Genomic DNA, 14,354 nt, shown 5'->3' with positions numbered 1-14,354 from the left:
AAACCTAGGAGTATTTTAGAAAATGCTCATAATAAGTATGCAGGCATATTCTTGATCAATATGGCTAACTTTCTTCTAGGAGTCATAGCAAGAAATTATATGTTACTTAGTTATTTTTGCTTAGGTCAAGCAAACCAGTTATTTTATGTAATTTGTGCAAAACAATAACTATATTCTGTGCAGTTGTTCTAAACTCAGAAAGTAGTCTCTTAGACATCAATTATCAAATTTTTCTATAAAATCACTGTTATTATACTGTCCAGCCAATCATTTTTATGTCAATTTAATAAGCTCACAAACAGTTTTGTGTGATGATAAAATACTATAAAAAACACAGTTTTTAGTAGTAAAAAACTAATTTTATTTTCAGGGTTTTAGTATGGTTATATTTGAAAAAAATATTGGCTATAGTTCACTTTTTATTATAGTAAAATGTATATAACATAAACATATGCTATTTTTTTTAAATTAAAAATAACTTTGTTACAAAAAAAGGTAAATGGATTGCTCGATTTTTTCCAAGATTAAAATTCTTGTTTCCACTACTTTGGAAATACTTATGTTACTTTTAACCTATTTCATAGCAGATGGCAGCTAAAATTTAAACAACAACAACAAAAACAAGGGAATCAGACCACAGGAAATGTTCTATTATAAATTATCTGAAGTCTGTGGAAATGTTCAATACATTTATAATTATATGAGCAGTTATTTCAAAGATAAACAGTATCTAATAGCATTTGGCAATATATTATTTTCTCAAGTTGCTGGGCTCTGTCCAATAAAAAGAAATCATGTGTCAAACTAATTCCAGTCAAACAATGCTCTGAGATTAGCAACTACATTAAGAGTGACATGTTTTCTATGAATTCTTTGACCATTAAGCAACCCACTTTGGTTCCAGGCCTATGATTCCCTTTCCCTCTATTCAATATAACCCTGACCCTTTCTCTCTCCTAAAATGGGTTCCAGCTGCCCTAGAGTTCCAGGGAAAGGAAGGTTGAGATCTCACAAAGTGAGGTTATAAAGAAGCTGTGGAATGACTTCATTTCCTGTAGAACCCAGAATTTCCACAAGCCCATCAGGAAAGGGTCTCGGGTCTAGAGAAGGGGAGGTGATTTAACAAGTTGGGGCCAGAACCAAGCCAACTGACAACACAGAGGAAGGCCTCTTTGTTTCCATCCTTTCAACCTCTGCCAGGCAAAATGGCAACTTGGGTTGGTTCAGCCCCTTCCCACCCTCACCACATCTTCTTAGCCTCCAGGAACTTTCCTAATTCCCTGGAAGCTCTGCCTAACTCTGTGAAAGAAAGGCAAATGAAAAACAATGTAGTTAGGAGCTGGGGCTGTGGCTCCCTGGTAGAGTGCTTGCCTAGCATGTGTGAGTCACTGGGTTCTATTCTCAGCATCGCACATAAATTTACAAACACTGAAAAGACTGGAAGACATAGCTCACCATGTTAACAGTGGTTATTTTCAATGCAATTCTGGGTTTTCTTACTTTGTATCTTTCAGTATTTCTCTAGGTTTTCTATATGTGTATATATTACCTTTTGTAATAAGCAACAGAAAGTAAATTATATTTCACTAAAAGAAAAATATCACTGGGCAAATAAAGTCAACATTATCTGTATCCAGCTGCTCTGGAAAAACAATTGTCCTGTTAATAAAAAATAATTCCATACTCTAAGGCTCTTAATGCCTGAAATGGAACAAATACTTTCCAAGCCCTTTGTATCTGGTCCAGGCAGCAGTAATGGTTTGTGTTAATCTCTGACAAGAATAAGATATTTCAGATTTTTTTAAAATGTGTTTCTCTTGGCTAAGATCAGTTCCCAGGAACATTGTGAGCAATGTCACAATTTTCCACATCTGATTTGGCCAACATGTGGGAGTCATTGTCAGGAAAACACCACCAAGAGTTTTGAGGTTTTCCCCTAGATTCTAGTTCTTTAAGGTCAGCAAGCAGAGAGACTTTCTCCTGCAATAGTCTTCCTTTAGATGAGGCTCAACAATGTTACAAGTTACATTCAGGATACACTTATACTACCAGTGGATACACTTATACTACCAGTGGAAGAAAAAGCTCAGAGCTGAATTAACTCACTTTGAGATGAATAATGAAAAGAATTAAGCTTTTCAAATTTATTTTTGCAAATGAACGCATTGTCCAAGTATTATTTGACATATTTTTGTTGTTGTTGGTAACAGGCTTGCAAAATACAGCACCAGTGGGGATGCCAGCCATCTCACTCCAGCGCAGGCCAGGGCCTTGTTTCTTTCAAAACCTTTTTTGGAAGCATTACAGTTCAAGTACATAAAGAGAAAGTAGGCATAAACCTTTACCAAAATAAAAGTGTCCCCCAAAATCATGACTCACAAAAGCCTACTCACATTCATGCTGTGGACACTACTGTGTGTTCACAACACTTCTTGGAGCTGGCTTGCTTACCGTAAGGTGTCACTTGTGATTGGTATGCTGATTAAGTCCAATAAAGAGGTTCCTCCACCTAGTTCCCAAAAGTGAGCAATATCTTTTGGCTGAAAAAAAATTTTGAATAAAGTTTTTTATTTCTTGAATATTAAGTGCTTCTTATACTTCATTAGCACCTACAAGTATTAATTACAAATAGAAAATATTGCAGTCCTCAATCAACCCTTTCTTGGCAATCGAAACTCTCTCCTTTCTCTATTCCATCCCTCAAAATGCACCAAAGCTTCTATCTAAAGAACAAAGATGAGCGGGTGAAGTGGCACACACCTGTAATCCCTGTGGCTCAGGAGGCTGGGGCAGGAGGATTGAAATTCAAAGCCAACCTCAGCAACAACAAGGCACTAAGCCACTCAGTAAGACCCTATCTCTAAATAAAATACAAAATAGGTCTGGGGATGTGGCTCAATGATCAAGTGCCCCTGAGTTCAATCCCCAGTACAAAAAAAAAAAAAAAAATTCAAAGAAGAAAGGTGAAACAGTAAGAACAAGTTGTCTATGTGTACATAAATGCCAGTTCTGGTAATACCCTAATAGAAGACATACTTGCTGCTCCAATTTTGCAAATATCACATGTAACATACACTTAAATTTTAAATAAAATTAACCAGTTGAATGTATTTGGTATTCCAGATAGAAATAAAATAGCTGAATAGGAAATATCCTCATTAGGAAGACAGAATCTCACAAAATGAATTACACATACAGATAAGACTTGAGGAAAAGGGACAGACACATGGCTGTTTTGCCTGCCCATGAAGATGACCTGAGCAAAAGCATCAGCAGAGGCTAGGCCTGATTTCCACGGGGAATCTGACAAGTGCCATTGATGACAGCAATTACAGATGGCAGGACCAGATGAGGGTCTAGCTTTTCTGCTTTTCATAGGACTCTTAAACTAGCAGGGGATTGACAGGGCTGGGCAACCAACTAATTTGAAAATAAGACTTTCCACTATATAAGCACCTTCCTAGACTGCTAGCTAATGGTACCTCCATTTCTGCCTTGAAGTTGAGGAGTCTTCAGGCCATCAAAACTGTTTAAGGAGCAAAGAGCATCTGTTTAGAATTCTTAAGGAATATTAAATCTGAGAAAGACATGACGCTTTCACAATAAAAATAGAAATGTCCCACACTATGGTACAAAGTTTAGAGGGGGGGGGGAGTGAAAAAGAATCCTATGGGTTTTTACATATCTGCTACCATGAAGAGTAGATGGTCAATAAAGCAAGTTTTAGATGAATATATATTATTTTGCATTTTGATAAATTCTCAATTCATAATCTCTAAAGTTGTCTTACTGTGTTGATATTTGAATCATTAAAGTTTGTGGAGAAAATCATTTATCATTGGAAAATCTCCTTCGATGCACAATTTTGTTTATTTTTATTTATTTATTTTTTTTAAAGAGAGAGAGAGACAGAGAGACTTTTTAATATTTATTTTTTAGTTTTCAGCTGACACAACATCTTTGTTTGTATGTGGTGCTGAGGATTGAACCCGGGCCGCACGCATGCCAGGCGAGCGCGCTACCACTTGAGCCACATCCCCAGCCCATGGATGCACAATTTTGATGAAGGAAGTTTTTAGAACCCTTCTCAAAAGTTAAGCTTATGAAAGTGGTTTCAATGTTTCCAATGAAAAGGATAATTATATTTCTAGGCTTATCATTCATGTTAGAATTCATATGAATCACAAAAACCAAGTCTTCCTGCATCTCAATAGATTACTTTCCCTTTTCTTTTTAATTTCAGTTTTAATAGTCAACTTTTGTTGGTGGATCCAGGAAGCAATAGCAGACAATTCTGATTCTTTGTGCTTTGTCTAATGAGCAAATATTTGGACTAGATCCAGTTTTGTGAAGGGAATAGTGGGACCCTGTTCTAGATTTTTCTTCCATAGACCAAACTTTATTTAAGTCGTGACCCCTTTTCATGAGAGAACTCCAAAAGAGATTCTACTTAGGAATTTCCCCCCAAAACACATATTATTATAAGCTCTCCCTCTATCCTGAATAAGTTTGTAACATTCCTCTGAAGAGACACTTAAAAGAAGTGAAAAATAGCAATACAATTAATTAGGTATTATACAGTACTTATAGTACTGCCAAGTTGTTTTTGTTTTTTTGTTTGGTTTTTTTTTTTTTTTTTGTGGTGCTGAGGATTGAACCCAGCATACCAGGTAAGTTCTCTATCATTGAACTACATTCCCCACCCTGTATTTGTTTTTGAATGCTAATAATTTATATTTTTGAAGAGTATATTTCATGAATAATTCATGGGTCATACCCATCATTTGGCATATTTTTATACTCAAAATATTATTCTCATTTGAAAAACAGAAAAACTTGCCAGGCATGGAGGAGCACATTTGTAATCCCAGCTCCCCAGGAGACTGAGGTAGGAGGATCAAAGGTTAGAAGCCAGAATCAGTAATTTGAGACTCTGACTCAGAGTAAAAAAAGAAAGGGCCAGAAAGTAGCTCAGTGGTAAAGCACCCCTGGGTTCAATTCCCCATATGTAGAGAGAGAGAAAAAAAGAGAGGCAAAGAAAGAAAAAGTCACATTGACACATCAATACAAGTAGGCCAAAGAACTGTACAATAAAGTTGCAAAGAAATTTTATTTTAGCATTTTAACACATAACAAATGAGAAGGCTAAAATATTTTCAGTTTGGACCAGCTTCATAGCAGCTGAAGTACATTTGAAGTTTAACAGTACATAGCCAGGACACATACAAATAGGAATGTTTACTTATTGTAGATAGAAAAGATAAAACCAAGTTGGCATCATTTCTTCCTCCCCACCAATGGCACAGTGATGTCACTTTAAAAAATACTCACTGTGTTATGTCCTTTTGCTCTTCTTCCATACGTATATTCCAAAGCTAAGGTTGGTTTTGCTGGCTCATCCCTACATAATGAAGGCAGATGGTATTACCATAATGGATGGCATTAGTTTCTTATGCTATCATCTTACCCAATTCATTTATGGTTCCTCCTAAAAGACTTCATAAGTAGTTACCTTGAATAACACCATTGAGGTAGAAATTAATCAAATTTATATAAGAAATAAAGAAGTCTTTCAAAAATCATCTTAGTGGATTTAAGTGGCAGCTGCAGAGGTGAAAAATGACATCTGAATGTGTGGCAGCCCCTGTTGAGATACGTGGAGTAGGCAATGGGGCTGACAGTGTCAATGGTCATGTTGGGGCACAAGCTCTTCATGTCTAGGCCAAGTAGGAAGTACTGCTTTGGTGTGGGGAACAAAGGATCTAGTCACTATCAATTTAATGAATATTAACAAATGATTTGGAAAATATTATTTGATAAACTACATTATAGTTTATATTGCCTAATAAGCCATTTATGGTATTATTTTATTTATTTGGTTTTTATTGTAGTTAAAATGTATAAAATAAAATTAATAATCTTTACCATTTTTAAGTGAAGAGTCAATAATATAAATTATATTCATATTGTTGTACAACCAATCTCCAGAACTTCTCCTCTTGCAAACCTGAAACTGCGTACCCAGAAATCAACAATTCTCATTTTCACTCCCTGAGTCCCTGGTAACCACCATTCTATTTTCTGTTTCTCTGAGTTTGACTACTCTAGATACCACATGTAAGTGAACATCAGATAGTTTTTGTGTTTAGGTGACTAGCTTATTTCACTTAGCAAAATGTTCTTAAGGTTCATCCATGTTGTAGCATGTGGCAGGATTTCTTTCCTTTTCAAGGTTGAACAATATTGATAAAAAATATATTTTTAGTTTAGAGAACAACAACAAAAACATCCAATTTTTAAATTTGTGATTTGTATATTTACTAAATATTTTAATTTTACCCATCTATATCTTTATATTTGGTTATATTTCCTGGCAGAAATCTCCTTTCATGAAGTAAAAATGCTGCTTTTAAGACAAAATTTATAAAATCTGATATTCAACCTACAATTTGGAAAATTGTCTTTTTTCTTTTTTTGGTACTGAGGATTGAACCCATGGGTGCTTAACCACTGGGCCACATCCCCAGCCCTTTTTATATTTTATTTAGAGACAGGGTCTCACTTAGTTGCTAAGTGCCTTGATAAGTTGCTGAGGCTGGCTTTGAACTCTCGGATCCTCCTAAGCCACTGGGACTACAGGTATGTGCCACAGTGCCCAGCTGGAAAATTGTCCTTTTTATATCAAGGAATTGAAATTAATGTTTTTCAATTCAATGTAGTAGTTTATAATATTTCACTAATGTGTATCAGATGATTTATTTACTATGAAAAACATCTAGGAATGTGACCTAAGGAGAATCACGATTCCTGGACTTTGTATGATGACATAGGTGTGAGTCTGAACAGCTTCTTCTAAGAAACAATTTTGCTGGTGAAAGGATTTATCTGAAGACAGGATTCTACTATTTGTATTTATAATATTTTTCAAACACATGATGTTTCTTGATCCTAAAGACCAAATCCCATCTCTTTTGATGTTTTTTTTTGAGAGTTAGGAAAAAACATACATTAGATTGAAAGGAATAGAAAAATATCTTCTAAAATTGATAGGGAGGTTCTCCATATCAATTTCCTGCAATTCTACCACTCTGAATCCCCAATCTCAATCTGATGACATGTTTCTACAGTATAAGAGGTTAGGAAGGATATAAAATAATTGGAAAAAATGTGTAGTTTAAGAACCAAAATTGTGTTTCAAAATTTATTCCTGAGCTTCTTTTTTACCACCCACCCCAATTTATGAAGTAGACAAAGGGGAATAAAAGGAAAGGAGGAGAGATGGGATAAGGAAAGACAGTGGAATGAAACTGACATAACATTCCTATGTATATATATGAAGATACCACAGTGAATTTCACTATCATAAACATCCACAAGTAATTAACTTAAAAAATAACTCTTGGTAAATGGCAGAAAGATCAATGGAGGGAAGCAAACAGGAGATGGAAGGAGAGGAAAGGGAGGAGAGGTACTGAGGACTGAATTAGAACAAGATATATTCCATGCTTTTCTAACTATGACAAATGGAACCAGAAGTTGTGCTCATTTGTGTACAATGTGTCAAAATGCATTCTGCTGTCATGTACAACTAATTAGAACAAAAAAAAGGAAAAAAGGATTCTATTTTCATATATAACTAAAAATAATCAATAAAAATATTAAAAAAGTATCCCTGAGAAACTCAGAGATTACAATTATTGTTCAAATAATCATTTATTAAGTACAGTAAAAATAATTTCAATACCAAAGCTGCATAGCCAAAAAGAATGTAAGTACTATTGTAGGCTGGGTAATTATGATAACATTTCTCCCTCAAATAGGAAAATTTAGTATCAATAGTATATTTTTTGGCTTGTCATCATTTGTATCCCTAAAGGGGCTCTTATAAGTTATACTGAGAACGCATTAATAATTAAATATTTTGTACTGGCGTGGTAGCACAAGCTTGTAATCCCAGCAGCTCAGGAAGTTGAGACAGGAGGATCACAAGTTCAAAGCCAGCCTCAGCAACAGCAAGTCACTAAGCAACTCAGTGAACCCTGTCTCTAAATAAAATACAAAATAGGGCTGCGGTGGTTCAGTGATTGAGTGCCCTTGAGTTTAATCTCTGGTACCCCCCCCAAAAAAATATTTTGTTTGGGTTTCAAAATCATTCTCCTTCTGTATAAAGTTAGAACTGAACTTGCCTTGTACAACTAGAATAAGCATAAATGTAGTCTAAAGGTTAACATAACACTTACCTGTCAAGACACCTTAGAATAATAGTAGTCTTCCCCTGGAAATTCAAAAAGAAAGAATACTGTATTAATGTCATCCATATGTAAAATTTTATTAGTATTCATAATTGCAGCTCAAAATAGCTTTTTTTTAAATCACTTGAATGATAAATTACCTGGAAACTAGAAACTTTCAGAATTGTTCTATAGTTTGATAAGTAGAAAAAGTTAACTGTCAACTTTCCATCACAGTGTAACTACACTGCTATTATTATAATTACAAAGCCCCACAGATGACAAATATTAGCAAATCATACCTCACTTTAGTGGTCAACTTGGCAGCTGTCTTAAATTTTCTCTCTACTCAACAATGCTAATTACTGGTTAAGCTGATGATTAGTGTCTTCTAAAATGTTTTCATTCCAATTGTTGAAGTGGAAATTAAAAAAAAGATAACATACAAATAAAGGACATGTTGCAAATATGTTCTAAGTAGGCAATTCAGACACTGGGTTAGAACACTTTGTTTGTTCTAATTCTAAAGGATGTACTTATTTTAAATTCTTTTTAGGAGTCAGGAAATATAAGTGCTGGCCAATCTTTGCCACTAACCATGAAACTTAACCTTAATCTTATCCAGAGACCAGCTCAGTGGTTTGAATCTGTGTGTGTGTGTGTGTATGTGTGTGTGTGTGTGTGTATAGTAAGAATTTTTTTTTTTTAAACAAATGATCCTTTGTAAGAAAACAGACAAAAAAGGTACAGCAGGGAAAGCTCTGCTGAGGAAACCCTGGGTGCCAAGGAAAATAGTCTGGAATACCATGGATTTCCAAAAACCCACTATATATATACATATACATATATATATATGTATATGTATATGTGTGTGTAAAGGTATTTATGTATGTAAAGGTATTTATTGACTGGTATTATACTCAACTATAAAGCTAGGACAACTTAGATGTCCCAAAATAGGGGACTGCCTAAATTGACTATGGTAATTCACATACTGGGAAAATATGCAGCTATTAGCAATGACAATGTAGAAATATACCTACATGGTAAGGCACGCATAATAAATCAACATGACCCTGTTTTCAGTTAAAAATCTTTTCCCAATATGTGGGAAGAGATATACACACACATATTGAGAGAAATAAACACAAATAAATAAATTTAGAAGGACATAACTGTGTTAATAATGATTGTTCCTAGCTGATGAATTTGCAGGTAATTTATTTTTTAAAGAAAATCAGAATTTCCTAATTTTCCTATACTGAACATGTATCATATGTAGTTTATTTTTAAATTTTTAAATAATTGAAGACTACATTACCTAAAATGTAATGTACTTCTTGTTTTTCACCATAGCATTTGTCTCCTGGTATTGTCATTGCTATGCAAGTATTTAGTACCCAAGTTCCTTCACAGTAGAAAATGTACTTTGGGCTGGGGTTGTGGCTCAGTGGTAGAGCGCTCGCCTAGCATGCGTGAGGCACTGGTTTTGATCCTCAGTACCACATAAAAATGAAATAAAGGTATTGTGTCCACCTACAACTATAAAAATAAATATTAATAAAAAAGAAAGAAAATATCTTTCATTCACTCCTGTATCCACAGTGCCGAGCAAGATACCTAGCACATAAAAGGTGCTCACTGAGTGCCCTACTGAATGGATGCATACAAGATTGGAAGGATCCATAGAAGGCAGCAGCGAGGCTGTTGCCTTCTTTGGTAATGGGAGACCACTATTGGCCAAACAAAAGAAGCATTAATTTCTTACTTTTTTTTAATCTTTCAAAATAAATTAATACTCTGCATAAAACACAGAATCAGGTACTTTTTAAAGATATCTCAAGGGAGTTCCCACATCTTCAAAAACAAAACAGTTTTAATTTACATTAACGAAAAGAAACAAAACAGCTTGTCTATGCCACGTATTTCTAATAATCAAAAGAAATGTGGTTTCAGGGGCTGGGGCTGGGGCTGGGGCTCAGCAATAGCACACTTGCCTGGCAAGTGTGAGGCACTGGGTTTGATTCTCAGCACCACATATAAATAAATAAGATCTATTAACAATTAAAAAATTTTTAAATCATGTTTCTTTGTTCATAGCTATTGTACAAACTGTACGTTAAAAAAAAAAAGGAGGGTGACTTCACAAACAACACAAAGAAGTTGAGAACTATTAGAGAGAGTGATTAGTAGAGGCCAAGAGAAGGGTCATTTTGTGTGTGAGCATTTGTATCCTAGAGTAGTACCATCTTCAAGGATAGAGAAGTAGCTTCTTTATGCAGACATTTTTCTTTGTAATAAAAATTTATTTGTAAGCATAAGACTAGTACTGGTTATGTTACCATTTATGTAAATTAATGTATGCACATACTTATATGGGAGCAGGATAAAATGTAGGAAGTTGTTACAACTATTATATTCATTATGAAAATCACTCTATGATGTTATATATTATCAATTGTAGGTTCATGAAATGAAATGCTCATATATTAGAAATGTGGCTCATATACTACATTGGATTAAAATTTAAAAACAAATGATTCCTATGATAATTTTATGTTAAAGAATTAAGTTCTGATAAAAAAAAGTGAGCCAAATATGAAAATTTTGGAAAGTACAAATTTAAAAAACCAAAATGAAAATACAATTAAAATTTTACTATCCATATTTCTAATTTCTATCTTTGCATATTCATATAGTTGAGATCATCATATAAAAAATTTACGTACTTTTTTCAGATCATATTATTTTCTTTCATCACTGGCAACATTATCTTTTCTTTTTCAGTACTAGAGATTCAACTCAGGGCCTCACACATGTTAGGTAAGCACTCTACCACTGAGCCACATCTTTAGCCCTTTTTATTTTGAGACAGAGTCTCACTAAGTTGCCCACCTTCGTGAGTAGCTGATATTATAAGTTTGCACCATTGCATCCAGCACTAATACCTTTTATGGTTATATAAGTATTTCCCCCAACAGATATAATCTGTGTAGATAATATCCCCACATGAGGGGTATCTGGTTGTGCAAGGAGGGCCTTCTGAGATACAGATGGAAATGAGAGAGGTACCGAACATAGAGCCTTGCAGAGTTTAGTTTCAGAAAGCTTTCCATTTGTCAATGCCCTTAAGTTGAAAGCATGAAGCACAGGAATTGAACAGTAAGGTGAACTCCAAAAAGACACCAGCTATGATGATACTTGAATTTTAGCATCTTGGGTCTGGCAAGCCTTGACCCATTTTGGACAGTGTCACCAGCCATTCTGCCTCCCAGGTGGGAATTCTGTGTGTCAAGCAAAGCTGTGTGAGAACATGATGCATCTCTTCCCGCTCTAAGTGGTTACTTCCAAATGTTTCCATATACTTGGCTAAGAAATTTGACAGAGAGTGGGAGGGGGTCTCGCCCACAAATCAGTGGTCCAACAGAATTACTGCCTTATTTGTCCCAGATTTTCAAAAAAAAAAATCTTTGATAAACATCATTGCTACAATTAAATTATTCCTGAAAAGTGATTTCTAAAAGCTGTAACTGAATCCAAATATGAATATTATGAAATTAATGACTTATTGATTTATATGCTTAGATATTTAAATGAATCCTGGACTTTATATTCAATTGAGATAGAAGATCTGAACATTTTTAAATTACAAAAAAAAAAATTAGTTCAAAATCTCTTTCAAAAGTTTTGTTTACTGTTATAACTTTTCCTAGATTAATAATAAGTGCTTTCTAGTAATAAGTGCTTTCTAAACCACATTTGTCATCTGGTTAGGGAGGTGAAAAATCTCTACTTTTTTTCCCCCTTTTTTGTTACAAGGGATTAAACCCATGGGCCCTTAACCACTGAGTCACATCCCCAGACCTTTTTTTATTTTTTATTGTGAGACAGGGTCTCAATAAATTGCTGATGCTGGCCTCAAACTTGTGATCCTCCTGCCTCGGTCTCCTGAGTTGCTGAGATTACAGGTGTGCTACTCAGTGAAACTATATTCATTTCTATTAAAGAATTAAGATAAATATTGCCACTAGTGGTTAAATCATCTCAATGACTGGAAAAAGATTTAAAGCATTACCCCATTTTTACTGCCAATGAAGAAAACAGATTTTTCTCCAATTTCAACTCCATCGCCTTCACTTCCATTACTTCCTCTTTTTTCTACTTCAGCTTTTGCAATTTCCCAGAGAGTCTCACTAGATGAGAAGCAGAGAAACAAACAGATCATTTTAATTATTTATTCCACTCAGGGAAATTTTATTTCAGTAAGATTTATAAAAGAAAAAAACTTTTTTTTCTGGAGAGAATAACTTGGTAACTAATCTGAGGATTAGTCAGATTTGTAATTTTTTTTCCTTTGAACTAATACTGAAATTGATAGGCAGAACCTTTATCACCAGGCTTTGAAGTTTTCTTACTTTAGAGCTTCCCAGCAAGGTAAAAGGCTGTCATGTGAAAGTTTCTCAGACACACATAAAGGTATGAGGACTTTTGGAAAGATACAACTTGGGAATCACAAAACACATAAGTCATCTAGGAATATGGGAAGCACGCAAAACCAGCGTGCTTAATAATCTTTGCTCCCTGAAACATTTCTTTTTGTATTTGTAATTATGTTTTTGACCCCAAATTTCTTTTTTTAAATGTGAAAGTATAAAGATGGAAGGGAAAAATTCACCTAAAATTGTAAACATTTTGAAAACCATTTTTTTCATTCCTCTTTATATAAAACTCTAAATAGGATTGTATCTTTTTTTTTTTTCTTTTTAAGTCCAAGTGAAAATGCAGAACTATATTGAACTAAAAAACACAGACAAAACCTGATGGCTCCTGAATCTGCAGCTTTCTCTGTATGTGAATTTGGGCATATTCCCTAGTCTCTACATCCTTCATTTCTTTATTAATTAAACAAATATTTATTAAGCACCTAATATATGCAAGCTTCCTTAAGCTCAAGTATGTTTCTTCATTTCTAAAATGTAAAAAAAAAAAAAAAATAGCCAACTATTATAGGGTTGTCATGATTGTTACAATGTGATCATTCATTTCATTTAGGGTATGGTCTATAAAAAAAATTTAAATTTTTTGAGAGCTTTTAATAATTACTAACCTAGAACCAGGAATAAAGAAGGAGCCAAAACAAGAATACAAAAAGTCAAAAACAGGAGTCCCTACATGTTTGCTCTAAAATTCATATACAGATGAAGCCTCCGGGAAGTCGGTCTCGGCCTGTCTGCTCCCCAGTCCCACACCATTCTTCCAAATCATGATTATCTGTTTTCCAGGTGCCAGCAGAGAGAGAAATAGTCACCTGTAGAAACATATAGCTGTAATCATAGCTTTATAACTGTGACCAGTGATGGAACACTGACCTTTTTTTTTTTCACCCTAAATTCATAAACTCAACAGAGATCCCACCGCTGATCCAAAAAGTATGAAAAAGATTTATTCAGGGCGATCTCTGTCCGGAGGTCCTTGTAAATTGTTCAGAGAGGTTCAGGTCTTGAATATCGGTGGATTAAATGGACACAAAGGGCTCAAATGCATTTTACAGGCCATCAACTTTTCACACCTTTCCCCCACCTCCAACCCCAAAGCGATGTTACACTTTCCCCAGTGCCTTGCAAGTCTCCCATTGGCTCTGTGGTTGGGAGCCCTGGCACCAGAAGGGGGAGGGGGCTGGCGAGGAGCCTGGGCGGTCTGGTTCACCGCAGCCCACCCGGCACCTGGAACAGTACCTGGCCCACAGACACTAATTGAATCAGCAAATGGATGGAGTTGATCACTCAACATCTCTATTCTACCGGTTTGCGGCAGAATCGTCTGCTCGAGGATAGTTCCTATGGGCCCCTAACCATCAGATCCAGGTGGCAAACAGGACAGACCCACAATCCCCAACCAGCAGGTCCAGGTGGACTCTCCCCAAATACACCCTGAGCGGCCTCTCCCTCCCCGCCCCTTCCAGATTGGGCTAGGAAAGAGGAGAGGTTCTCGAGGGGATCGCAGGCCGGGCGCAGGCAGGGTTACGGGAATACCTGGGCATCGTGGCTGGGCCGCCAAAAGTCGCGCGCTCCTCCTGGGGCCCAACCTACAACTCGGTTGGTGGCCGGCTTCGCGACAAGTCTG

The 14,354-nt window shown here is 35.5% G+C and overlaps 1 protein-coding gene across 2 annotated transcripts in view; it reads right to left on the bottom strand.

The window, feature by feature from the left end:
* Dync2li1 (dynein cytoplasmic 2 light intermediate chain 1) overlaps positions 1-14,354 on the bottom strand; it is a 28,868-nt gene extending 14,514 nt beyond the window's left edge. For both annotated transcript variants that reach the window (XM_026385743.2, XM_026385744.2), the window contains exons 1-5: positions 14,264-14,354; positions 12,307-12,424; positions 8,241-8,275; positions 5,332-5,401; positions 2,452-2,540 (exon numbers count right to left, since the gene is read on the bottom strand). In XM_026385743.2, the coding sequence (XP_026241528.1) occupies positions 2,452-2,540; positions 5,332-5,401; positions 8,241-8,275; positions 12,307-12,424; positions 14,264-14,271 (320 nt within the window). In that variant the 5' untranslated portion in view covers positions 14,272-14,354. The remainder of the gene's footprint in view (positions 1-2,451; positions 2,541-5,331; positions 5,402-8,240; positions 8,276-12,306; positions 12,425-14,263) is intronic.

This window comes from Urocitellus parryii, chromosome 12, assembly GCF_045843805.1.
Source record: "Urocitellus parryii isolate mUroPar1 chromosome 12, mUroPar1.hap1, whole genome shotgun sequence".
NCBI classification, from domain to species: domain Eukaryota; kingdom Metazoa; phylum Chordata; class Mammalia; order Rodentia; family Sciuridae; genus Urocitellus; species Urocitellus parryii.
Note: the sequence above shows the minus strand (reverse complement) of the source record. Positions and strands in the feature narration are given on the sequence as shown.